Genomic DNA, 25338 nt, shown 5'->3' on the forward strand with positions numbered 1-25338 from the left:
ATTCTAATTTTCAACATTATTATATTGTTTTGATTTAGTCTTTTATCATTAGCTACTATTAGATTAATGAAAAAACTGGTCTCAAAATACTATTGTCAAGACCCTCTCCATTTCTTAAACTGGTACCAATCTTCCAATGGTATCTATCTCTATGATAAATGGAGTTATTCATTTCTTTTGAAAAATGAAAAAGATCTCAACTCGACAACTAGGGCTTGTAACTAGCTATTGTAAATTAAACGGGTTGAACTATTCAGTCCAAATGCCAAAAATTCCCAACTGTGGGATTGCATAGAATGCTATAGTTATAGCTTTGCATTTTTGTATAGTACTGAATCATGGCTAGGGAGATTTATAAGCTGATAATAATAAAGTGTCAAACTGTAAAACCTAACTCGCTTATTTCAACACAAGCATTAGCAGTTTGATGCAGAACAAGCAGTTGATAATTTTTTTGAAGAAACTAGCACATGAGACTCATCGCAGTTGTGTTTCATGAAGTACAATGGATCGTTCTACTTACTTTAGCGCAATACCAACAAAGAAAAATATTGAAAATTTTCAAGATAACATCAAATTCAAACAATACATGTTCAAAATGAAATTGAGTTATTAAGCAAGATGAAGAAGCCTTGTACTGGACGAGAGAACCATAATGACATTAACATTTATGTAACACTCTGGATTGTGGGAAAATTAGTGAACAGAGGGAAGTGATAAGGAAATGTCATGAGGTGAAATGGAAAGGGAATTATGAAGGCTTATAGTATTTTGTAGGTACAAATGGCATTTTTGTGACAACTCCTTCATTGGGTTTTCCTCTTATAATGATCTTAACTTTGGTACCTGCCTTGTGCAAACCAGATTTGACATATCCCATAGCTATGTTCTTCTTGAGACAAGGACTGAATCCACCACTTGTGACTTCACCAATGTTGTTGCCTCCTTCATCTTGAATCTCACTGTGACTTCTAGGAGGTGGACCCGAAGAAATGAAACCGACACGCCTGATCAAAGGACCATCTCCGAGCTGTTTCAGGATAACATCAGCTCCAAGAAAACCGCCTTCTGCTCTTCTCCGCTTTCCTATAGCCCATGTCAGTCCTGCCTCAATAGGTGTAATATGCTGTTCCAGGTCATTGCCGTATAAGCACAATCCAGCTTCGAGGCGAAGACTATCTCTAGCACCTAGTCCTGTCAATCTTATTTTCCCTTCAGATTTTTCCAGTAATGCCTTGGCAAGATCTACTCCATTCTCTGAAGGAACTGAGATCTCAAATCCATCTTCCCCAGTGTACCTGAAAGTCTCATTAAAAGTGTGTTATTATGTATGCATTGTACAACCAATGAGATGTGTATCCCTGGGAGTTGATAATGCAGCCATACGAAAACATTTGCATCAATCAGTTTCCTTATTTTACCATCCAATCTATAACTCTAAATCCAAATCCAATCTAATATAAAGTGATTTGGATTGGATCAACTTTTGTTTTACTTTGTTTTTCTATTAAGAGATGATAAATAAAACAATTGAAATGCACAATATACCAGGCTGTTATGGTTTCATACGAATGTGTAGATTATACACATTTTACAACTTAGATTTGGATTTAAAATATAAATAAAATTAGTTTTTTGTTACTTTATGTTTTAAATCGTTCAGTTTGATTTGGACCAAATCAAGCTTAAAAAATGTAACAAAAAATCCTATCTAATAAAAAGGTTTCAGGTTTTTGATTTGTCAGGTCTACATTTTGCGATTTGCATTGATTGGATCAATTCATGAACACGTCTGATTAAAATGATTTAATCAATAAAAGAAAATTCCTGTGAAAAGAAAGATAAGATAGTCAAAGGGACACAAGAAAAAATATAAGGAAGCATGACTGTAAGTCAGATGAATTTTGGAGAATGAGTTGCTAGCATTGGAAGAAAAAAAGCACAAAAAGAAACATACCCTGTGCGTGTGAGAAAGCACTGCGAGCCATTGATATCCAACACACGGAACTCCCCAAAGTATAGCTTGCTCAAATCATCTTTTGTCAGATGTTGAAGAACAGGGGCAGCAAGAGGACCCTGCTCCAGAGAAAATAAGAAAAATTTACTGATGTTAGTTACAGTGAATGAGTGAAGTAAAGGTCATCATTAGTTGAGAAGTTCCTCAATTTATTTGTCGAATTTCACATGGGTACAAACCATCTAAAGAAGTGAATTAGAATCGTTTCATGACCACACTAAAAGCAAAGCTATATATACTATTTTATACTTTGGGATAAAGATAGTTGGCCCAAAAGTATGTGTCACCACTACACCAAAAGATACACAGGGCATGTGACATTAGAGTGTACTGGATTAACTCCTAATGATAATAGTTTTAGTGTCTAGATGTTGAGTATGGCTCTTAGTTACTGTAATGTGGGAAGGTCGCTTGAGGAACAACTCAGAACCGCAGAATTTAAACCATAATCTTGAATCATAATTGAAAGGTGTTGGGACTATTCTGTAATCAATAGGCACAATTGGCCAAACTCCGTAATCAAACATTGTGTGTTAATTGTGCACATTTTTTTATACTTTGGAATCGGGATTGCTGTTTTAACACTAAAGTTTACAAGAAAAAGATTGACCGAAAAATTGAAACATTTTCTATCTTAAAAAGGAAAAGACACTTGAAAGAATATTTTCACTATGCTCTAGATCTTAACACCTAAAATGAAGAGAAATTCAAAAGCAGCAAGAGATAGGTATTATATATCATACAAAACAAGTTAAAAGTGTGTGTTGCATGATGGTAATGTACAACAGGGTGATAAATGACCTGAAGAGCAATTAGAGATCTCTCATCATGGATATGCCAGGACACATCACCACCTTTGGCCTTGAATGCCTTCATATGCTCCTCAATATGAGCCAAATCTTTATCTCTACATCCAGCATTCACAACCAAGTATATGTGATCATCTGTCACCTTAGTAATCACAGAATCATCAATAGCTCCACCCTTTTCATTTGTGAAAACAGTCAACGTCCCAGTTCCGGGAGCAAGAGCAGCAACATCAGCAATGACTAGCTTCTCAAGGAATGTAACAGCATCCTTCCCCTTGAGACTTAGTCCACACATATGTGAAACATCGAAAAGGCTACCGTTCTGTCTACAGTTTAAGGTTGAGTCCATGATTGAGTCCTTGTACTGGATAGGCATGCTCCAACCAGCAAATGGAACCATCTTACCACCATTAGCAACATGGAAGTCATAAAGAACTGTCTTTTTCAGGTCAGCTTCTGTGGCGAAGCATCGTCGAGCAACCGCCTTCTTATCTCCATTGGCGAGCCGGCGAGTGATTGATTGTCCAAGTTGCCACAATCCCCCTCTCATTTTCTATGCAAAGTATTGACACACTGCAGTAGTAACGGTTGCAGGATAATTAGTGGAATCATGTCATTTATAGTATTGGAATTAACAAGTATATATAGTTATGACACAAGATATTAACGTTACAATAATTCCAACAACAAAAATGGGCCAAAAGCCCAAAATTTCAATGGTAACATTGAAAGAAGATAACTAGTGGCATTACTGGCGGAAAGAAAATTAGGCCTAATTGTCACCGATTAGATTCCTAAAATGGGAGTAATTTCAGTTGTTGTATTTCAAATAATGAGACAAACTTAAATAAAAGTGTCACAGAAAATCTGAATCCATGACATATCGCATAGTGAGAAAATGAATGAATGTAACGCGGGAAACAAATAATTGGAGAATAAATGATATATATAGTATGATAGAATAAAAATGAACATAAGAATAATAGGAGGTTGTTGATAACGAGAGAGAACGAAGAAAAAGAGATCTTTATCATATAGTATGTATAGATCTAAATTGAATTAAAATTTGTAGATCGTGACAAAATTAGTAACCAAATATAAAGATGAATAGTGTAAGATGAAATGAAAATAGAGCGAAAGAACTGACATTAGATTGGTTTTGTGTGGAAATGAAGCAAATCAAATGAGCATGAGCAGAATGAGAATGAGAAGGAAGCCTCTGTTTTTGTTATGTATATATTTGTTTCTATGAAATGAAATGCACGAGCCAGAGAGAGACACTCGCTTATCTGTTGATTTTGGACATAAATACAAATAATATATTAATTAATATAAATAAAATAGAAAAAGAGGGAGTTGGTGGGTGTGAGATGAGATTGAGAACAAACTTGACATTCACCTCATTTTGGTGATAATATAATATAATAAAATAAATTAATATGCCCCCAAATCGAGAGAGCCGATGATACCCCATCCTTAGTGAGTGGTAGTAACATTACTCCTTCACCATTCCCTTTTTCTTTTCTTTTATTTTGTCCATCTATGTTTTCTCTCTATTATGCAATGCTTTCTCTCTGTTATCCAATCCAACGGTTCAGCTACTGTCTATGCCCGTCGAGGTCGGATTTGAATTTGAATACTTTGGATTTTCTTTTTAAATAACATGATTCTTTGTTTTTCAATCCTAATCAATGATTAAAGTAATATGGATAGAGACGAGAATAGATAAGGCTGACCGACAGGGGTTTGTGGTCTAGTCCACATTAAATTTACGTCAAGTTACGATTTTTTCTTAAATATGTCAAAGTTTTTGAAAAAATCTATTTAATTAAAATTGTTATGCTATAGGCAACATAATAAACATTTTAGGTCGACCTATTTAAATAAATATAAATAATATTTTTTATTATATTAATTATTATATATTCAATTTTTAGTAATGTATGTATATTAACCTCATTTAGTTTTTAACATATTTAAATGTATTATTATAAAATATAATGTATAAATTTATATTCTTTAAAATGTGATGTTAAATATTAAATTAAAACTTAATTTCATTAACATATGTTTGATTGCTTATTCAAAAATGTTAAAATAAAATAGGTTTTTAAGTATACTAACATGTCATATCAAATTCAGGTATAAAAAGTAAGCCAATAACAGACCACATGTCAGATTTAGACTTTAAATTTTTTGACACGTCAAAGTTAAGTTTAGCAAAGTCTAACTCGTGCATATTAGCACCCCTAAATAAAAATTTAAACAATAAATATACTTTAGAGGTCATAATATTTTTTATATATAAAACAAACAAAAATCTTTTATATATAAAATCGAAGCAAGTAATATGAGTATGAACAAACATATTACTTTACCTCCTAATAAACTCAATCCTAAAATTAGAATAATTTTAGAAGATTATCTCACAATGTTTCACAGTACTATTTGATCACAAATCTCATAGGATTATAATCTGCACCCGCACACATGAATATGTCAATTTCAAAACACATGAAAATACAATTTTATCATTTTAATCATTTATAATAAATTTTAAAATTGATAATTTCGGAAGTTTCAAATTTTTTAAATAAGGATAACATTTATAAAATTTGAAAAGTTTCCAAATCTGGAAAGTTTTGAAAATTTCTAAATCTGAAAAGTTACCAAATATAGAAAGTTTCGAATTTTTTCTATATCAAAAGTTTTAAATTGTTTAAAAAAATTTGAATTTTTGATTTTTGAATCGTTTGAAAGTTTCGAAAATTATAGAATTTTCTATTTCGAAGTTTCAAATTGTTCAAAAATTCTAAAAGTTGGCATTTCCAAACTTTCGAATATTCTGAAAAGATGAGATAAAAAAATGAAAAGTTAAAAAAATTTAAAAATTTATAAATAATTAAAAGAACAAAATTATATTTTTTTACTTTGATTAGAGGTGTGAGATGCAGGGTAGAATCATTCAAATCTCATTATTCATAACTATGACTTTATAATAGTATGGATCAAGTTCATTTTTTGGGCCGGTTCTACAACTCACAAGAGGTCCAACGATTTTGAGAAATTGATTACTCACCCCCATCACCTTTATCTTTTATCCTACAAAGATCATTTTATTTTACCTTCTACTATTTGATAGTTGAAAATTTTGAAGTTATTAACATTTCAATTATTTTAATTTTTTTGATTAATTAAAAAAACATATTTTAAAAGTTTTGTATTCATTTAAACTTTTAAATTTTAAAAAAAAAAAATTTAAAAAATTGCATTTTAGGAGTTTTTCATTCATCAAAATTTTTGAAATTTAACTAAAATTTTAAAAAAATTACATTTCGAAAGTTTCACATTTATTTAAGGTTTTGAATTTTTTAAATTTTTGAAAAAAAATTGCATTTCATAATTTTCATATTTATCTAAAATTTCAAAAAAAAAAAAAATTTTTTAAAAATTACTTTTGAAAGTTTCACATTCAATCAAAATTCCTATTAACTTTTGAAAAAAAATTATTTTAGAAGTTTTACATTTATCCAAAATTTTAAAATATAATTAAAAATTGGAAGGTCTATAGCCCACCTTAGACCTTAAGTCAGTCATGATTTCTTATTATCTTTTTCTCAACCTAACCATTGCATTTTACTATTTAACATAATTTAAGACAGAATAATAAATAAAATAAATAGAATTGTGATTTTACTAAATGATTCTTTTAATCATAATAGAATAATGGCTTAGAATGGATGCACATAATATAAATTAGAGAGTTCAATTATTTTTGAAAGAAAAATAAGATGTCTTTTTGAAAAGAAAAAAAAAACTGTACATGTGACAATTATTATAAGAGGAAAGCAATATGTTTTTTATGATTATTTTTTATATTTAAAATATAAAAATATATGTTGAAAAGAATACTTTATCAAGTCCCCTTAATCATGGGAGAAGAGAAGATAAAAATAAAATATAATATTTGTACTTTTTAATTTTTCTAATTTTTATAACATCTGAAGAGTGTCTTTGTATTGTGTAGTGTATTATGTCCATAAAACTTTTTTCATAATGAAATAGATGTGTTTAGGTACAGTACACGTAACGTCAATGTAAGTAAGAAAATAATATCCGTCCAGAGCTGAAAACGATCCTTGGCGGCCGGAAACCATTCATACAATTCGTGGCTCTCTTAATGCCCCGTTTTATTCATTCTTCTCTATATTTTATTTAGGTTTTTTTGGCCACCCAACTTTTCAATTTGCCTCATTTTTTCTTTTTCAGCTAAGTTTATGCTTACCCTCCAAAACGTATATCACTCTCCTTTTCCCCTTATTTTATTTACTTTCTTCCTTATTATATATATGTTTTCCATCATCAATATTTGTCTTAACTAACTAACCTCTTCTTTCTATTCATTTATTTATTGGTTATTTTGAAGGGAGCAATATCATATTATATCATGGTTCAAACATGTCAAGAGCTATTCTAAACTGCCATTTATATCAAGACTCAGCTTCCACGCAACTAACATATTCTTACAACAAGATCAATTATGTTAATTTCATAAATTGTATCCCTGCTTTTCCTAAATCTTTTGGAACTATTACCATTTTTCATAGTTCCACCTTCTATTGGAATTGGAAATGTGAAAAGCAACACAACAAGAGCCTTCATAATATATTCCATCATAAATGTCTGGTAATTAACAATTCTATGTTACCTAATTATAAGTTATAAACTAATAGTTAATCATTTGATTAATCTTTCGGTCAATGATATGATTTTGGCATCATGTATATTGTTGCAGCAGTGTGGGTTACATGATTCAGTTTCATCTAATGATGAATACCGTTCTTCGCGCAACATAGCCATAAGCGTGTTCAGACGATACCGGAACTTCAATGATCGAGGTGGAGGCGACAATCTAAAAGTATTTCCCCACTGCCTCTATTATCATAATTGAATAAAATGCAAACATCACATTAAAATTAAATAATTTATGTTTTTTTATTTATTTTTATAATTTTCAGGAATTCATCACTGCTGGTGTGAATGCATATGAGCTAGGGTGCACTGATGAAGGATTAAGGAAAGAACTAACTGACATGAAGGACTGTGGCATTGAAATTGAAGCAATGCAAAGTAGTAGTTATGGTGGGAGCACAAGCTTGAAACCTAAACTAATCTCTGAGGAGGTCAGTACTCAGTTCTAATCACATGCTTTGCTGATCCTAAAGTGTCCTGAATTCAGCTAGATCTGAGTTGTGTTATCTGGCTTGTGTGGTGCAGATTGATGAGTGCATTCTGTGGTTAAGCATTGTATTTATCACCATCTTGTGTACACCACAACCAACTATTGTTAGATGGTCATCAACACCTCCTGTGTCAGATGAAGTGAGACTTCAATGGAAAGGATTTTGTGCTCTCATAGCAAATGCATATTTTATGAAGGGAATGGCTTGGTCAGATATCATGCTTGTATATATAGTTTTCTGTATTTCTCCTTTAGTGTTTTCAAATAGGAAGTGTTAAGTTATTTAGTGGGTGAGTTGTTCTCTACCTGGTTACTTACTGTGTGTTTTTTAATTGAAGGCTTCCGGTAAAGACTCTTCAATTAGAGCAAACAGCTGTGATGGGTCAAGCTGAGAAACCGTCAGTTGTTGCAAGCAGAATGCGACTAGTCTTTAGCACACTTGAGGTCAGCAATTTACATTTTGTAGTCAGTATAATATCTGCAAAATTTATAAGCTTAAGGACTGACGTACATCTAAACGTTTACAACAGATAATAAGAATTTGCATGTCTGAATTCGCTGTTGCAGGTAGTGAGTCCACAGTGGCCAAGAGTATAGAGAATGAGATCAGGTTTAAGCTGTGTTACACATTTGCTGACGTGCTTAGCATTGACTACAAGATATGGTTTTATTAAAAAGGAAAGCAAAGAAACAAAATAGCCATGTATTTTTCGTATTTTTTTATGGTAACAAAAGAAAGAAACAATGTATCTTTTCCGTATAGTAATGTTAGTGAGTTCAATTTCGTACATTTATTGAGCATTGCACATAATAATGCCTTAATGTCCAGGCGTTATGTACATTACAAAATTGGAGGGGAGAATAATATCAGTTGATCCAATCCAAGTAACAAAATGAATTGTTTCATTTATCTTTTAAATTCATTAACTTAACATTTTCTGTTCTCCTTAAACTATCCACTTTAACAACTTTTTTCCTCCGGCAACTGATGATGCCAAAGGCAACATGACATGATCAAATTCAAAAAATTCTTAATGCACTAAGCTCCAGTTTATAAGAATATATAGGATACATTAATGTGGTCAAAATTGAACTGATAGAACATGATCTAAATTTACAAAGTATCACAAATCTGGAGAAGCAATAAATTCAGTAGCATCTTCAAGTGTTCTCTTAGCACGGCAATACACAGCAGTAGCTTTTTCTGATGTTCCCATCTGTGTGAACAAAACCCAAAAAATAAAAGGTATATATGTATTATTTGATTTGGATGATAAACTATATATACTACACAAATGTACAATGGAAATCCGGCAAATAATTGAAAACTAAATAGAAGACCAGATTGGGGGTGGTTACCTTGGTCTCCAAGCGATAGTAATCTTGCCACAAGCCAACATTTTGCTCATAAGTTGCAAGTGCAGCTTCGTATAATTTCCTGGCATTTATGAGACTATTTTTATCTCCTGTTGATGCAAGGTTTGTTTCCAGCTCAATGCAGTTCCTATATGATGCAAGGCCGGGATGTGGTAAAGCTAGAAATCTGCAAAGAGAAATAGTTGAGGAATTATTGTGAATACAAGATAGAAAATCTCCAATAGGGAGAAAATTTTGGCAAATCCCACACTCAATTCACAACACATACCGTTTATAGATATCTCTGGCCTTGTGAATTCCATCTTTTTGAAGTATAAAACTTACAACGGCAGAAGAAAGGGAAAATCCATTTTCACTGCCACCATCTCTGGCCAAGGAAACAATGGAGATCTCTACCAGTTTATCAAAGTACTGTCTGTGACTAGCATAGAATTTAAGGGCCTGTATTGAGTGACAGTTAGAAAGATGAATATATTTAAGAACTAGGATCTTTAAACAGTTTTCAACACATTTCAGGTGAAGGAAAAATCAATTCAAGCTGAAGTGAATAAATACAAAATGCATGCATAATTAATAACATAAAATGTAAGGGGCAAACAAATATTTTCAACATTAAGAAGATGCATCATATCCAAATATCATACAAGTGAAAGCAGAAACAAATTTATTGTATGTTGAGAAATGAGACATGGAGAGCAATACTGTGTTACAAGGTAAGAAAAATAAATCAAAATCCAACTTCAAAAAAAATAAAATGAAGAGCAATACATTTGTAGGTATCGTAAATAATAAATAATTATTTGAAAATAACCAATGAACATTTAATCTTCATCTGAAAAAACATACTGACATCATATATGAAAAAGAAGTAACCCTAAGTGAAAAAGTAAGCCTACCCAGGAAATAGCTCAAAAATCCAATGATCAAGGAATAAAGTACTACCCGGTGCTTTAAAGCTCCCACCGTGGCCAGTAAGGATCAAACCCATTACAAATCTATTGTAAACAGTTTCATCTTACATTTGCAAGAGGTTGACAAGCAACTCAAACCAATGAAACTAGCATTAAATTTATAAACTACTTGTTTATTATTCGTTTTGATTGGAGCACATTTTATTTTATGCAAGACATAGCACACTGAGGAACAAAAATATGACATAAGTGGTGACAACATACCTTTAGCCACAAGTTCTCTGATTCTGAAACAGGAATTTTGGTCAAAATTTGTCTAAGGAGTTCAAACAGGGATAACAAATCAGTATCACTAGGTGACAAAGAATTTTTCGTGATGCATTTAATTTCTATAGTAATTCTTAATTCCCATAACTGCACCGACTCTGCAAGTTTTCCGCTGCAAAGCTTTGCTACCAGTTTCCTGGCTTCATCCAATTGTCTCAATTGCAAATGCAAGGACACATGCTTGCAAGCATGATCATCAGTAATGATTCCCATGCTTTCAGCCTTTTCATATACTGACAGGAGATGTGATATATAGTTTATAGCATGACCCGATGGCCCAGTTATATTGGTTTTGTCTTCTATAGGAGCTATAATACCCATTAGAAAATTTGCATACAAACTAAACATAGTTCCTGAGGGCACACTTTTCAAAGCCTCCTCATAAACCTACAACAGAACAGAACCCAAGATTTAGTTAGTTCAATATATAGGCACATAAGAATAAAAAAAGAAACATTGAGAAATGCTGTAGTACCCCTCTATCTAACCAACATTATTCTTAAACACTGGAAAAATGGGATTACCATAGTAAACAGCACCACATAACATGATGATTTTTCCTAGTTTCATGTTTATGCATTCATGAATCTCAGCCAACCATAAAAACATATACCAATACCATAAATAACATCTCCAATGGGTTCAGAGGTTTATACATATTCATACCTGAATTGCCTTTTGCACCTGAGGAACCATAATTTCTTGGCTACTCTCGCGGCCAATTTCAAGATTGCATTCATGCCTTGCAAGCCAGTCCCAGAATTCTGGTTCGGTTGAAAAATCCCTCTTCATGTCGTTCAGAATCTCCTCGCACATATCTTCATAATGCGATAAGTCTGTTCCCTCCAATATTTCAAAAAATCTCTTCCTAAGATTGAGACTCGAAGGGACAGCTTCAATCGCTCCACCGTAGACTGTTCGAAAAATGTTCATACCATGCTCAGCAAATAACTCTTGGTTCTTCTTTGACTCATCTAGTCCAATGTTAGCTTCATTGTTTGCTACATCTTTATCCTCTTTTTCATCAAGGGTCATAAATAACTCTTTGTTTTCATCTTTCCATTGTTTTTCATCGGCAGTTCTAGGATCCCGAGTCAGAGTTCCCTCATCCTCACCCAAGGCAACCTTCCTGGCCTTTAACTTATTAAGGTATGTGAGTTCCATCCGAAGATACTCCACCCAAAGGTCTTCTGACGTTGGGCAAACTCTAAGACCTTCCTGCATTAAAGCACGAGCAGCCACAACATTCAAGTTATGATCAAATTCCCAAGCTGCAGCATAAATCCAAACTCCTGGAACCTTTGGGTGAAACCTAACAAGTTTAGCAAGTGTCTGCAAAAATTCAAAAGCAAAATGTTCAAAAAAATCCATTAAGTGACTGATATAAATCCTAATAAAAGTGTTGGTGCAATGCAGACATGTATGAGGGTGAATTGACTTCTCTCTATGTTAGAAATTAAACTCGGCCACCTTTCAATAATCTAGAACCTGCTGGAATGAGTTTTCTGAAGGCTTAACTACTAAAGAATTATAGAGTCTAGACAACTCATGTTTAAGTGTATTAAATAGCTAAACTTTATCTATAACATTTGTCCTTCTCATTAACAAACCTGTCTGAATTAACTTATTTGAGTTTATCTACGGACATAAGCACCATAAACTCTGCAGGATACTTTATGAAAAATGCTTATGACTTATATGATAACAGTTTTACTTTATTTTATCTTTTGTTATAATAATAATAGGTTGTAGATAAGTATATGCTATAATAGCTTAATTTAGTTGTTTATCTAAAGAGAGCCTAAATATTCTTTCATTGAGTGTTGTGTATCCTAACATTCAAATTCTACCATAACAGCAATTTTAACTGCAAAACAAACACTAAACCCGTTCTCTTTGAAAATCACATTCTCAACTTAGCTAGGGTTTCTAAGTGTCATTGTTTCACAAAAACAAAATAATAACAATGAAATGAAAATAAACAGAAAGTAAAAATAAAAAAAAAAGTTACCTTCTTCATCCTTCCATTTTTTCTTTGCCTACAAAACTCAAGGTAACGAAACCATAGGTCAATATCACCTTTAAAACGCTTCAAAGCGAGTTCATAAATATCAATAATCCTAATCAATCCAGCCACGTCGGACTTCGATTTCTTCAAATTCTTGTTCCCTTGTTTCATCAACTCACGCGCCACCGACTTCTTACGGAGCATGCGTAGAGTGTCGAGCTGTGTCTCGTACTCTATGTAGGTTAAGAAGTCTTGTTTCAGAGGAGATGGTCTCTTTAACCTGTACTCGAATTTTCGCCTCTGTTTCACGATTTCGGCGATTTCACGGCGGGTGAATAGGCCGCGTTGCTCAAGATCTTCGAATTCGTCGACCATGCGCTCCAACTTGTATTGAACTACGTCAGCCATGTTTTAGGATATTTTAGGATTACGACCACCGTCGAGAGAGGCTGTGCCGAACAATGTATTCCAAACTCAACTTCTAACTATTTGTCAATTGAGGTTGAGGTTGAAGAAGGGTTTTAATTTTATTGGGCATGTGATATAACGAAGCCCATAGTTTTTTTGTGGGTTGAAAAAGGGTTTTAATTTTATAGGGCATGTGATATAAAAAGGTCCGTAGTTTTTTTGTGGTTTGAAAAAGGTGTTAATTTTATTGGGCATGTGATACAACGAAAGCCCATATTGTTTGTGGGCCTCATTTTTTACCAATCTCGGTGACCAATGAAAAGAAGTAGCAAAAAAAATTATACTCAAGTAAATAAAGTCTTTTCATTTTTTTAAGCTTGACATTAATTTTACTTGTCTCATGATTTTTTAAAGTAAATAATTATTTATATTTTTTAAAACAGTAAAAGAGTTAAAAGAATTATTGTATTATTTTTAAAAATATATCACTCGTAGTAAGTATTTCACCATCCTTTTATTATAATATTCACTTTAAAAGTCTATGCATCTTTTAAAAAAATATATATATATATGTCTTCACAAAGTAAACAAGACCTCAATTGGATTTTTTTTAATGAAATAATTATTTTAATATTTAAATTTGTGAGGATTCGGGACCAAACCACAATCCTGTACAACGAAAATCAATTGTTTCATAAAAGCACTCAATTGGGTAAAATCAAATTGTAGAAAAAATTAGTGCAACATAACAAAACAACAATTGGGGAGACCATATCAAACTAATTGAAAAACAAGTTATGCTAAACAATCGATCATTGAAATCCAAAATAAGAAAGACATAATATATTCATAAAAAAACTATTTTGACGATGTTTAGGATGTAACTAGTGTGTAACTAGTGTATCGTATGGGGACAAAATACGATTTTATTAATCTCTTTCTTTCTCTCTCTCTCTCTATATAATATTTTTTGTAGAAACTATGTAATAAATTGTATTGACATTAAAGACATAAATTTCATAAACTAAAACTGTGAATCCAATCTCATACACGAAAAATAAAACAATTTATAATAAAAAAAAAATATAACTGTAAAATAAACGTCGTCTATATAATTACAAACATAATTTTGTCATATATCATTATGAGTTAATTTTAATAAATGAATGTGAATATATACAAAGAAAACATCTTAAGTTGGTTCCTAATAATAATGCATTGCCGAACTTGCATCAACGGTATGGTCGCAAGAGGTTGTGGTAAAATCAGTGGTAGGATTCTTACGTTTGTTCAACATGACTGATTCTAGGTCAATTGAAGTTGTGGCAATGGAATTAATATGAGTTGTTCTATCTAAACATTGAAGATGAGTTTATGCATGTCTATTTATAGTTAACTCATACTGACAAGAGAGTTATTGCAACAAAACTTTGTCTAGTGATTGAAACACTAAATCCACGTGTATGCATATGTGGCGTATCATTTTCATCTAACAAACTTTGTAATAGTTTATGTTAATTTCGTAAACTTGATAGTTAAAAATTTAAGTCCTTATATACATCATGTATGTATACATATGGTTATGCAAAGCACAATTTAACACATTATTAATGTTTAATTTTTTTTTTTTTAGATGACTTGACTTTCATCTATATTTTTCCTACTCAATGTCGCAAAAGTTGAGTTGTTTGCATCCATAAAAAAGCTCTAATTAGTTGTAGATTCAATATAATGTTGTGGGAGCAACTATTTATTTGATAAGTTAGAATTGGAGTTATTAAGTCAAATATTACAAATAAATATTAAAAAAATGAATCAATAGATAAAGAAGGAGTTGCTGGTTGCGTGCAATTAATTAAAATCTACTAAAAAGTGAATAGGTTATATTAAATTCAGCTAAAATAGAGAAACTAAAACTACAATTAAGTTTTTATTTTATTATATAGATTCCACTAAATAAAACAGTATAAACCAAAAGCAAAATTTGACCAGTTGTCCGCACCATGGTTATCTTGATAAATATGAGAAACCATAAAGACAAAACTCTTACTAATGTTAAAACAATTTAGCCACTTCAAGGAACAATGGAGATAGACTTAAAGACCAAAATAACTAACTGAGAGTCAATTTACAACAATAACCTGTTTCAACCTTTAGTATACGCAATTTCAAAAGCAATAATAGCTCCAATAAACTCAACATGAAACAACTCCAATAAAAAAAGACAAATCACCGTAAGGAAGTTCTCTGTAGTCCTAAAAAATACTCCCACAAGAACCAAGATTAGGAGTACGCCTAGAAGCACCAACAATGTTACATTTAACCCACCCACAATTTATGCGAAAAGTCATAAGATTTTTCTAGTGACCAGTTACATCTTGGGCAGCACCAAAATTCTTAAGGAGGCGAAACTCATACATGAAAGAGGGCACGTAACCAATGGTAGAAGATCCAACTAAGCCATAACACGGTGATAGGGCACAATCACTAAATTGTATTGTAAAAATTTACTTACAAAAGAAACAAACCCCTACATCTCCAAATAGCACAACAAGAATGAATAATGATGACTCCATCACATCCAACGCCTGGGGAGACCAAACTCTTGAGCAGACAGAGATGAGAGAAGTAATGGAGGTGTGATCCAAGCAATAATCCAAGACACCACTAACCCAAGTCCATAGACAATTGACAAATTTACAAGAACAAAACAAATGATACAAGGATTCCGCAACTTCATTATATAAACTACACATACTAACCAAGTAACAACCCGAACTATGCCACTTATCATCAGTGGATAGCTTATTGAGGAACAATTTCCACACAAAAGATATATTTTAAGGGTGGAATATTCTTATACCAGATGAATCTAGTTTAATCGTATTTATTTCTCTAAGGCCTAAAGAAGAGATAATCATTCTTAAAAATCAAATCACCAAAATTACAAATCCAACTAAATTCTACGAAACTTAGCAACATATAAAGGAATAAGAATACTGTCATGGTACTCCCAAATTTTGTAGATTCATTTGATTAGATTCATTTGATTAGTATATCTATTATTATATGGTTCTATGATAAATCAAATATTAAACAATTTTTACATAAAAATATTGTAAATGTAAATTTTATTAATCATTTTAGTTTCTAAATGTATCTTTTATTAATTGATTTTGTCATGAACGTGTCTATTTTTAGTCGATTTGGTACACAATTAATAACAAAAAAAAAAGTTTGATAATATATTTAATTTCAATACATTCAAAATTATTAGAGTCATATTAACAACAACAAAAAAGTTTAATAATATACTTAATTTGATACATTCAAAATTATAACTGTCATAAACCACACTTAAATAAGGATAATGACTCTTTAATTTTATATTAACATTGAAGTTTTAGACATGATCCCCTAGATAATAATTTATGGGGTTGCCATTGAATGTGACAAAAGTCATCGATAATTCCCACACACAAAAAAAATCAGCACAATACCAGATGGAAGTTGCCATCTACAATCATGACTAATTACGTATATTTTAATTATTAGACAATATAAAAAGAGGAATTAGACAATAAAAAATAACAAAATTTGGAAAGATTTGTTGTTTATTGTAAAAAATATATTTCATTTAAATTTTTTCTATCAAAAACATGTTGTAAAAAATTATTAAAAATAAATTTTATTTCTAATATTAACTTTAAATAAATTAATTTTTAATCAATTATTTATTTTAATTATTAGGGTAAAATATAAGTAGGATAGAATTTTATTTTATTTTATAAACTTAAAAAACTAATCTGTTTAAAAATAAAAATATTTGAAAATTAATTTCTTAATTGCAATTTATAAAATTGACTCATACTTGGGAGTCATGTAAGATTAGACCTAGAATATATTCCTTAATAAATATATTCCTTAATTTTTATGTAAAAATTAGAGTGTAGAGGTATTGCATACCATAGGGATATCTTAATTAAGTTGACATCTCAAAAATAAAATATATTTTTTATATAAATTAATTATTGATTGATTATTGAAAAGAGAGAGTGAACTTTGTATTTTCCTATAAACTTCAAAAAACAATTAAAACGTGAGCATTTATACTACATTATAAAATAGTCAAAAAATATTCTCTATAAGAAAATAATTTAAAATATATATTTAATATAATTATTTTTCCAACAAAACACGTTAGAAAATAAAAACAAAAATTAGGTTGGATTTCGTAAATGATATTTTATATAATCATTTGAATAAAATAAAATTATGTTGGACATCATTAATTAATTTTTTTTAAAAGAAACATATAATTATGTTTTGCGTACATACATATTCTTTAAAAGAAATATATAATTATGTCAATGTATATAATTTTTTTTGTATGAAAACATGTATTAAGATAGAATTTAAAAAAAAAAAATTGGGCAAGAGATAGTTATGTATTAAAATAAAATTTAACTTATATATATTATCATTGTAATTTTTTTTCTTTCATATTAACGATCGATCATCATAATTTAGTTTTTTTAAAATATTTGACTTCTATAGTAACTATCTTTAAAATAATAAACATGAGTAGTTATGATATTATAAAATATTTTACATGATGAATGTATGAAAATTAAACTCATTAAAATATGAATATATATATTATGTGTATATAATTTCAAAAATACGAATATTTAAAAAATTATCAATATTCCATATAAATAATAATAACTTGTGAAATAAGAGAGAGAATATAAATGACTTTATAGGAGTAGGAGTAGCATCGTAAATTTTCGAAATTTTCAAAAATTAAATTTAAATATTAGAATATATTCAATATAAGAATATATATATATATATATATATATATATATATATATATATACTTTATATAAATTTTTTTATATCAAAACATGTTGCAAAGTAATATTTTCAACTTGGGTTCCATGTCACGGTAAAAAAGAATTATGGTAGAATATATTCCTTATAAATAAATTTAAAAAATTAATTATGACTATAAAAGGAAAGTTAATTTTGTTGATTTATTAACACTATCTAGCGAGATTTTTTGAATGGCCACTCCACTAAGCTAATTAGTTATTACAGTAATAGTAGTATTTATGACAAAATAATTGTTATTATGAAAATATTAGAGTCAATAATATCATTGTCTAAAAACAAAGGACATGATCAATTATAATAATTAATTTCGATTAAAAGATCTCCTTTCAAAAATAATTTATAACGAAAATAGAAATACAGTGAATTTGACAATAACAAATAACAAAAGAAAGACTTAATGAAAACTTTAAAATTATAGTACTAAATTGTAAATAAAAAAAAAAAATTACAATAGAGTAAAACTATATTTTAGGAGAGTAAGTAATTTAGCATTACTAAATACATGACATAATGTGGATGTCAACAAAAAAACAAAGGGGAACACAATATATAATAATATATCAATGAGTTGGATATGTTGAAGCTCCGGCGGAGGTGGATTTTGAGGGACCACATCACTCCGGTTGACAGCATGAGACAATGGCACATGAAAGAACATGAAGAGGCATATGATGATATTCACCTTCATATTTAGCAAATTTATTTTTCCTAAAAAAAAAATAAAAATATCAAAACAAAAGAAGGTTAACGATGTAATGAATAAAAGAGGGTTAACATGATAAAATAAATAAATAAAGGTCTTGCTAAGTACTTACATGTACTTTTAGATCATATGTTAAGAATTTCAATAATAGAATTATTTTAAATTCATAATAAGTTGAATATACATGTTCTAAGATTAAATTTATACAGCGATTGCCATATAACTTTTTTACGGGATGGAGATTGTAAGTGGCATATTAATTAGTTTGTTTCCTTATTTATCTTCCACGCTTTCCTAAGTCAGAGTGGGACATAACTCGTAGTAAATTCAAATTTGGGGTAAAAGAACTTTTCAATTGGTTGTTAAATCCTAGTTAAACAGAAAAAAAATATTGATAATGATAAATTTAATGTAATATTTCGATTTTATCTTATAGTTGTGTGAGTTTTTTTATATAAAAAGGACAAAAAATACGTTTTCAGATGTATTAATGTGTTTATAGTTTGTTTTAATCCATAGCTCTTACAAAAACAAAAATAAATCGAAAATTAAATGCCATGGTCTAGTTGAATTGTGCGATAATCTAATACTAGTAGGTTTATATACACGAAGAGCAAGTAAACAACATCAACTAATAAACAAAACAACAACAAAAGAAAAACAAAACAACAAGCACAATAGCAACACCTGAGTAAATTCTTTTAGAGAAAATATTAGACCAATTTTGGGAGATTTTTCTTACCCTTTCCTCTTCATACCAATTCCTTAAACTCTTATATTTATTTATAGTAAATAGTAAAAGCTGAGTACAGGTTATAATAAAAGATCAAATCCTTGTTTTTTTTACCAAATAAAAGATCAAATCAACTTACCACATCTTGAAAAGATTTAATTCAGCACATTTATAGAAACAAATATCCTGTAAAAAAAATATATGCCATTTTATTTTCTATTTTTTCCTTATTATTTTATTATTATTATTATTATTATTATTATTATTATTATTATTATTATTATTATTATTATTATTATATTCCTTAACAAATATCTTTAAGATAAACGAAGATTTGTTTTATTCCCAAAGTACTGACCAAGTCACCATACGTCTAAAAAAGCATATTTGGGAGGTGAACCTAGTCTTTTCTCGTGTTGTTTTTTTTTTTTTTTGACAGATTTTTCTTGCATATTTAATACGTCCTCTAAAAGTGCTGATTCTTGTCAAAAAAAAGTATATCTAAAATCGCTTATTCTTGTCTAAAAAAAAATCTAGAACTGCTGATTCTTGTCCAAAATAAAATCTAAAACTGCTGATTTATTATTTTAATCATTATTCGATAAGGCTATGTAAAATCCTTTCTGATTTTGAATAGATTTTTAATACTTGAATACAATTGTAAAAGTCTATTAGTGTTATTTTAATTAATAAATTTTTTTTCCTTCTCAATTTTTTTTAAAATAAAATATAATTTTATATTTTAATAAATTATTACAATTTACCAAATTTTAATTAAGTTTTTTTTATTAATATTTTTTGTTTACTAAAACTTGTTTGAAAATTAAAATCAACTATAAAATTTATTCAATGTAATAATCAACATAATTTAATAAATTTCATATTTTATCCAAGTTAAAAAATTACAATTAACAAAGTTAACGGTTTTTTTTATACAATAGACAAAGTTAATTGTTGTGAACAAATTATAAAAATTGAAATGTAAAACTTCTTGTTAATAATATACAGTTATTAAAAAGTTAACTGTTTTTTATACAATAGACTAACTAACATATGTATTTATGATTTATAATGAGGAAAATTGTATATATATATATATACACTAATAAAAATGGTCTCTTCAAACAAATCTTTCGAGCTCCATCACTAAGGTCTTGGTTACATGTTACGAATTTGAGTTCAACTAATGTCATTAGAGGAATAAATATAAATTTCTTTATTAGTGTTGGTTGAATCATAAATAATTTTCTACCATAAAGTGAGATACAATTTATTCATCCTAAATTTTTGTTATAAAAAGAGTTTACAGATACGTGTGACAACACAATATTGAATGTAGAGAGTAAATCAATTTAATCGATACTTGAAATGATCATTCATTAATTTGTTTTGAAAAAGTGAGACCAACAGTGGAAAGTCAAGGTGAGCTATGAATAATAAATTTCCCGTGGCATGTTATACTCATAAGCATTATGCCACCCTCTCGTGACATTATGCTATCCTAAACTAGTACTACTAAGGTCTTGTGTGACGACCACCTGCCCTGCCGCATAGAAGAGCATTCTTTGGGACAGGATATTCATCTCTCAATGATTTCGAAGGTGTATATACTCGAAGATAAAATTGTTGTCCCAAGTATTGTCTTTCCCAATTCTCAGACCTTATATTCCACATTCCAACATTGTCAAGTGCCATGTATATTGCAGTCCATGACTTTGGGTAAACCTGCATGCATTCAATTATTAACAATTTATTACTAGAATACAAAAATCAATTAATTAATAACTAGTACAGCATTTATACCTGAGTGGTACATCTAGCAACAGTATCTCTCAGATTGTACCGTACCCTACTATTTGGTGTCCACTGCCCACTACCAAACCTATAATCATTCCAAAACAATTATGTCTTAGGCTAAAAAAAATTCAATTAAAATAATTGGGTAGATGTTGACCAAAAAATAAATTAAAATAATCGAGTAGATAACCAAGTTAGTCTTTGAAATTGTAAGGCTATATCAATTGAGTTCTTCACATTATCAATATTTTAAAACGATCATTGGAATTGCAAAAAGTTAGTCAAGTTTGACCTTTGTTTAGATTTGTTATCAAATAGATCTGTGACATTATTCACTTAGTTGCAAGTGTATCCATGTTATGATCGATTTAATGTCATTTGGATCTTACAAATACTAACGGAGGGAGAAATTTGATTCAAACTTTGCAATTTCAATGATCATTTGGAACGTTGATAATATGAGAGACTAAATTGATACAAACCAACACTTTCAAGAACCAATTTGAATACTTACCGTAAAAAAAAATGGTTAAATAGAAATATCCTGTTATAAGCTTACCCTACAACAAAGAAGGAATAGCCGTCAATGTGCCATGACTGCACAGAATTCTCCCAATTTTGGAACACAATCTCCACATATTCATGGAAATTAGCACCCATGACAGCAGTTTGGAGGTAAGCATTGCCGCCGGTAGGCAATGTAGAAATGCCTCCAACGTAGAAAACTCCGGGAATGTTGAAGTAGTCAGCAAGTTTCAATGGGGTGTCTGGTTCAAGATATGATACACTGTTCACAGCATACCTCTGCTTGCCATTGATATATGGTGCAGAGTTTGCAAGCATGATGGTTCGACTCGGCTTGATCAATCCATAGTGGTAAGATCCTTGAGGGTTTGGTCTTGGTCCACTTGCTGTCAGGTTCCACCTGGTTTGAGTAGCATCGACACATAAATTATCAGCAGTGCTATATGTTTCAAAAAAAAAAAGTCTAAAAAGTACCACAAAGCCACCCGTGGTCTATTTTCCCAAAAAAGGAGAAACTTTTCAATCTGCTTTTGATGGATCAATGATATTATTTTGTCATGGAACTCTTTTGTGACATCAAGCAATTTCCATAAATTATTGGCTAACTAAAAAGTAATTACTATCATTTTACTCAGGGAATTTATGAGAAACAGATATTTCTTGAATTGATTGAAAATTTGATCCAACATTATAAAACACAATACACTAAATGGATCTGGTCATAAGGAAGCTATATGTACAAGAAAATCTCAATTAATCTAGGCTTCAACATGAGAAGGGACAATAAGTGGAACAAAAGAGTACCTGATAGTTCTGGCTTGAAAGATAGATGAAGTAACATCAAGAGTAGGTCCGGGAGGAGCAGGACCGGATACCCCGATCCGCGAATTGCTGTAATGAAGAATGGAAGTTGTTGTGTGTACCCGTCTGGTGAATCGCGTAGAAACAACTACATAGTAATCCTTGACAGGCTGATTAGCTGTGACCAGCACAGAATAGGACTGTCCGAGATGGATGTCAAGTGAAGAATAAGTGTTTTGGAGGGTATGAGATCCTTCGACCTCCACAAGTTTCAATGTGTGCCCTTGGATTCTGAAGTTAATCGATGTTGTGAGCCCCACATTCGATATCCTGAATCTATATGTCTTACCTGTAGAATCAACATTTAAACAATGGTATAATAAAAGGTATGCATTTAATAACATAAAGAACTTGCAGGGCTGGCATAAGGATAGGGCTACTAAAGCTCTGACGTTAGGCCAACCAACAGATATTGATTCGTATTAGTGTTTATAAACAAAAAGGCCACATATGCAGACAAAAATGCCATATATTAAAATTTAAAACTTGCTTTAGACCTCACCGAGTATTGAGAATTATTGGGCCGGAAGGAAGTTCAGGCTCAACAATGCTTTTAAACCAAAATGGACGATCACACAAGTTATTCTTTTACCAACCTTGATCGACGGTGAATGTGTTTCCATTCCAACCACGGCCATTGATAAGAAGTCCATCGGGGAAAGGGAGATTGTGACCATTCTCGAGGACTCGTCTCAGTCTCTAAAAACAGCAGAAGTAATCAGTATTGAGAAAGGATGAGGAGAGGATGAATAGAAAAAAAGAAAAAATTGAAATGAATGCAAAGAGTTTACACGGTGGCCTAGCTTGAACCAATCACCAGCGAGTAATGTAAAATCCCCGGCAGGAGGAGGAAAAGGGACGGGAATGAGAGGGCGGCTCCAAATTCTGATGCCACCAAATGCACCCGCAGCTTTATGCATTCCAAGTGATGGAAAGTAGAAAAAGCTACCGATCTGGTCTTTCACCTGCAGTGTATATGTGAAGTTCTTCCCAGGCAGGATCGGACAGGTTGTGCCAGACACTCCATCCTGCCATGAGTTCCTCCTGTGCTGTATGCCATTCCTGCATAATATGTTGACACCATAAAATTCCAACAAGCTACAATTATTTCCTTCTACCCTAAATTAATACACTAGACCATTAGCTTAAACTGATTAATAATCAAAACCAATGGAATGGATCAGACACAATATGAACCTGAAATAGTAAAAATCATAATGGATTCAAAGTATGAACACATTTACCAGTTCTTTCAGTCTATGATCTGCTCGCTTTGTTACCATAGGGACATGATCAAATGTTACATATATCAAATCAAATAAAGGTAACTTTCAAAAATTGGGGTACCAAAACTCTCATTGCTAAGCGATACATCAATAACTGCTGTGCAAATTAAAAGAAAAAATAACTTTCTCAAGCTCATATATCATTGTCCTAGAGATGTTTATAGCAGCACCTCATAGTCACATAGTTAAGTTGGATGAACAATTATTTGTGGATATATGGAATCTATCTATAGTATACTCAAAACACACCAATAAATTTTATTGCAGTTGCAATTAAGACACATACAGTCTGTTAGGTGGCCTTTCTAAGTTGCCAGCTACTAAAATATACCCCCTCTATAACAAAATATAAACAGAAAAAGGTATATTGTTTACAAACCGGACCATCATAGAAACATAAGTCTAGTATTATCCAATGTAATTAGTACTTAGAAGTTAGAGTGGACCATAAATTGCCATTAAAAAAAGGGAGCCTAATCTCTAACTGGAAGTTCGTTTGAAAGTGGGTTTACAATTAAAGTAAAAAAGGAACTAGACAAAAGAAAAAGATCCCAAAAAGACAACGACATAGAAAAGCAACTCTACATAACTTCCATTTATTATATAACATTTCCCCTTTATTTCATGTCTCATGGCCATCTATAATTATATTTTGTTTAATTATTACCACACTAACCATCTACCAATGAACTACTAGTTAATCAACAATATCAATTTATGTGAGTTCTAAACACATCTATACCCAAAAGAAACAAAAAAAACATTGCGCTTTAAAAGAAGAAATCAATGAAGTCATGTGATCCATAAAAAAAAAAAAAAACAGTTTTGTTGGGTATTAAAATCTAAAAAAGGGAGAAAGTTTTAATATGGGTTCTTTAGTAAATCTGACATTATTTCAAACATGTTGATAGCAGAAAGTAGTATACTACGTACCAAGAAATGAGGAATGGTTCAGTAAGGTAGTTATAAACACTGATAATCAAGTTCTCATTGGTAACAGCATCTATTTGTGGCCCTGGAAACTGTCCATTAATCAAAATACCCTACAAAAAGAAAAAAGAAAACCAAGAACCACATTGAACAACACAAGTTAGTTACACATAGAAAGAATGGGAAAAGAAAACGCCAAACGGGTGAAAGTTACTTACCTGTTGCTTAACACCAAGAGGGTAAATGTCACCATAGGTGACTTTCCAAGTGAAGAATCTATATGGGTCTTCACAGTTGACAGAGGTGAAAAAGAATGTGACAAGAATGAGAGAAGAAAGAACATTGTATAGTTTCATTTTATATTTTTGCTTAATATTCAGAACACCGTTTTTGTAACTTATATGTATATTAGATTTTGATAGATAGATCTATCTTTATTCGTAGTTGGATTCAGAGAGAGTGGAGAGAAACCCCACAACACAACCAAGTAACAATGTCTCACTCT

The 25338-nt window shown here is 30.8% G+C and overlaps 4 protein-coding genes across 6 annotated transcripts; 1 reads left to right on the plus strand and 3 right to left on the minus strand.

Annotated features, from left to right (window-relative positions):
• Positions 1 to 549: 549 nt before the first annotated feature.
• LOC101495700 (aminomethyltransferase, mitochondrial) lies at positions 550 to 4231 on the minus strand. Its single transcript, XM_004507618.3, has 4 exons — positions 3974 to 4231; positions 2819 to 3399; positions 1958 to 2076; positions 550 to 1298 (listed from the first exon to the last, which is right to left on the minus strand). Exons 2-4 carry the CDS (start codon positions 3374 to 3376, stop codon positions 752 to 754), a joined length of 1224 nt encoding a protein of 407 aa, XP_004507675.1. The 5' UTR covers positions 3377 to 3399; positions 3974 to 4231; the 3' UTR covers positions 550 to 751.
• Positions 4232 to 6916: 2685 nt separating this feature from the next.
• On the plus strand, positions 6917 to 8858 carry LOC101496027 (uncharacterized). Of its 3 annotated transcripts, none has more exons than XR_001144317.3 (7): positions 6917 to 7121; positions 7253 to 7512; positions 7622 to 7744; positions 7845 to 8009; positions 8104 to 8292; positions 8407 to 8512; positions 8636 to 8858. XR_001144317.3 is itself a non-coding variant. In XM_004507620.4 (7 exons), exons 2-7 carry the CDS (start codon positions 7285 to 7287, stop codon positions 8663 to 8665), a joined length of 825 nt encoding a protein of 274 aa, XP_004507677.1. In that variant the 5' UTR covers positions 6917 to 7121; positions 7253 to 7284; the 3' UTR covers positions 8666 to 8858. The 3 variants fall into 3 exon arrangements, 2 of the variants coding, with proteins under 2 accessions (XP_004507677.1, XP_004507679.1); XM_004507620.4 differs by having other exon boundaries at positions 8104 to 8276; XM_004507622.4 differs by having other exon boundaries at positions 7625 to 7744; positions 8104 to 8276.
• Positions 8859 to 8954: 96 nt separating this feature from the next.
• On the minus strand, positions 8955 to 13228 carry LOC101497116 (uncharacterized). The gene is made up of 6 exons (XM_004507623.4): positions 12695 to 13228; positions 11350 to 12015; positions 10621 to 11070; positions 9714 to 9886; positions 9428 to 9611; positions 8955 to 9285 (listed from the first exon to the last, which is right to left on the minus strand). The coding sequence occupies exons 1-6, from the start codon at positions 13097 to 13099 to the stop codon at positions 9193 to 9195; spliced, it is 1971 nt and encodes a 656-aa protein (XP_004507680.1). The 5' UTR covers positions 13100 to 13228; the 3' UTR covers positions 8955 to 9192.
• A 7542-nt stretch (positions 13229 to 20770) lies between these two features.
• Positions 20771 to 25338, minus strand: LOC101498105 (L-ascorbate oxidase homolog). The gene is made up of 8 exons (XM_012717929.3): positions 25052 to 25338; positions 24837 to 24946; positions 23409 to 23679; positions 23214 to 23316; positions 22561 to 22906; positions 21791 to 22156; positions 21238 to 21316; positions 20771 to 21159 (listed from the first exon to the last, which is right to left on the minus strand). Exons 1-8 carry the CDS (start codon positions 25187 to 25189, stop codon positions 20950 to 20952), a joined length of 1623 nt encoding a protein of 540 aa, XP_012573383.1. The 5' UTR covers positions 25190 to 25338; the 3' UTR covers positions 20771 to 20949.

Source organism: Cicer arietinum, chromosome 7 (genome assembly GCF_000331145.2).
Source record: "Cicer arietinum cultivar CDC Frontier isolate Library 1 chromosome 7, Cicar.CDCFrontier_v2.0, whole genome shotgun sequence".
In the NCBI taxonomy this organism is placed as follows: domain Eukaryota; kingdom Viridiplantae; phylum Streptophyta; class Magnoliopsida; order Fabales; family Fabaceae; genus Cicer; species Cicer arietinum.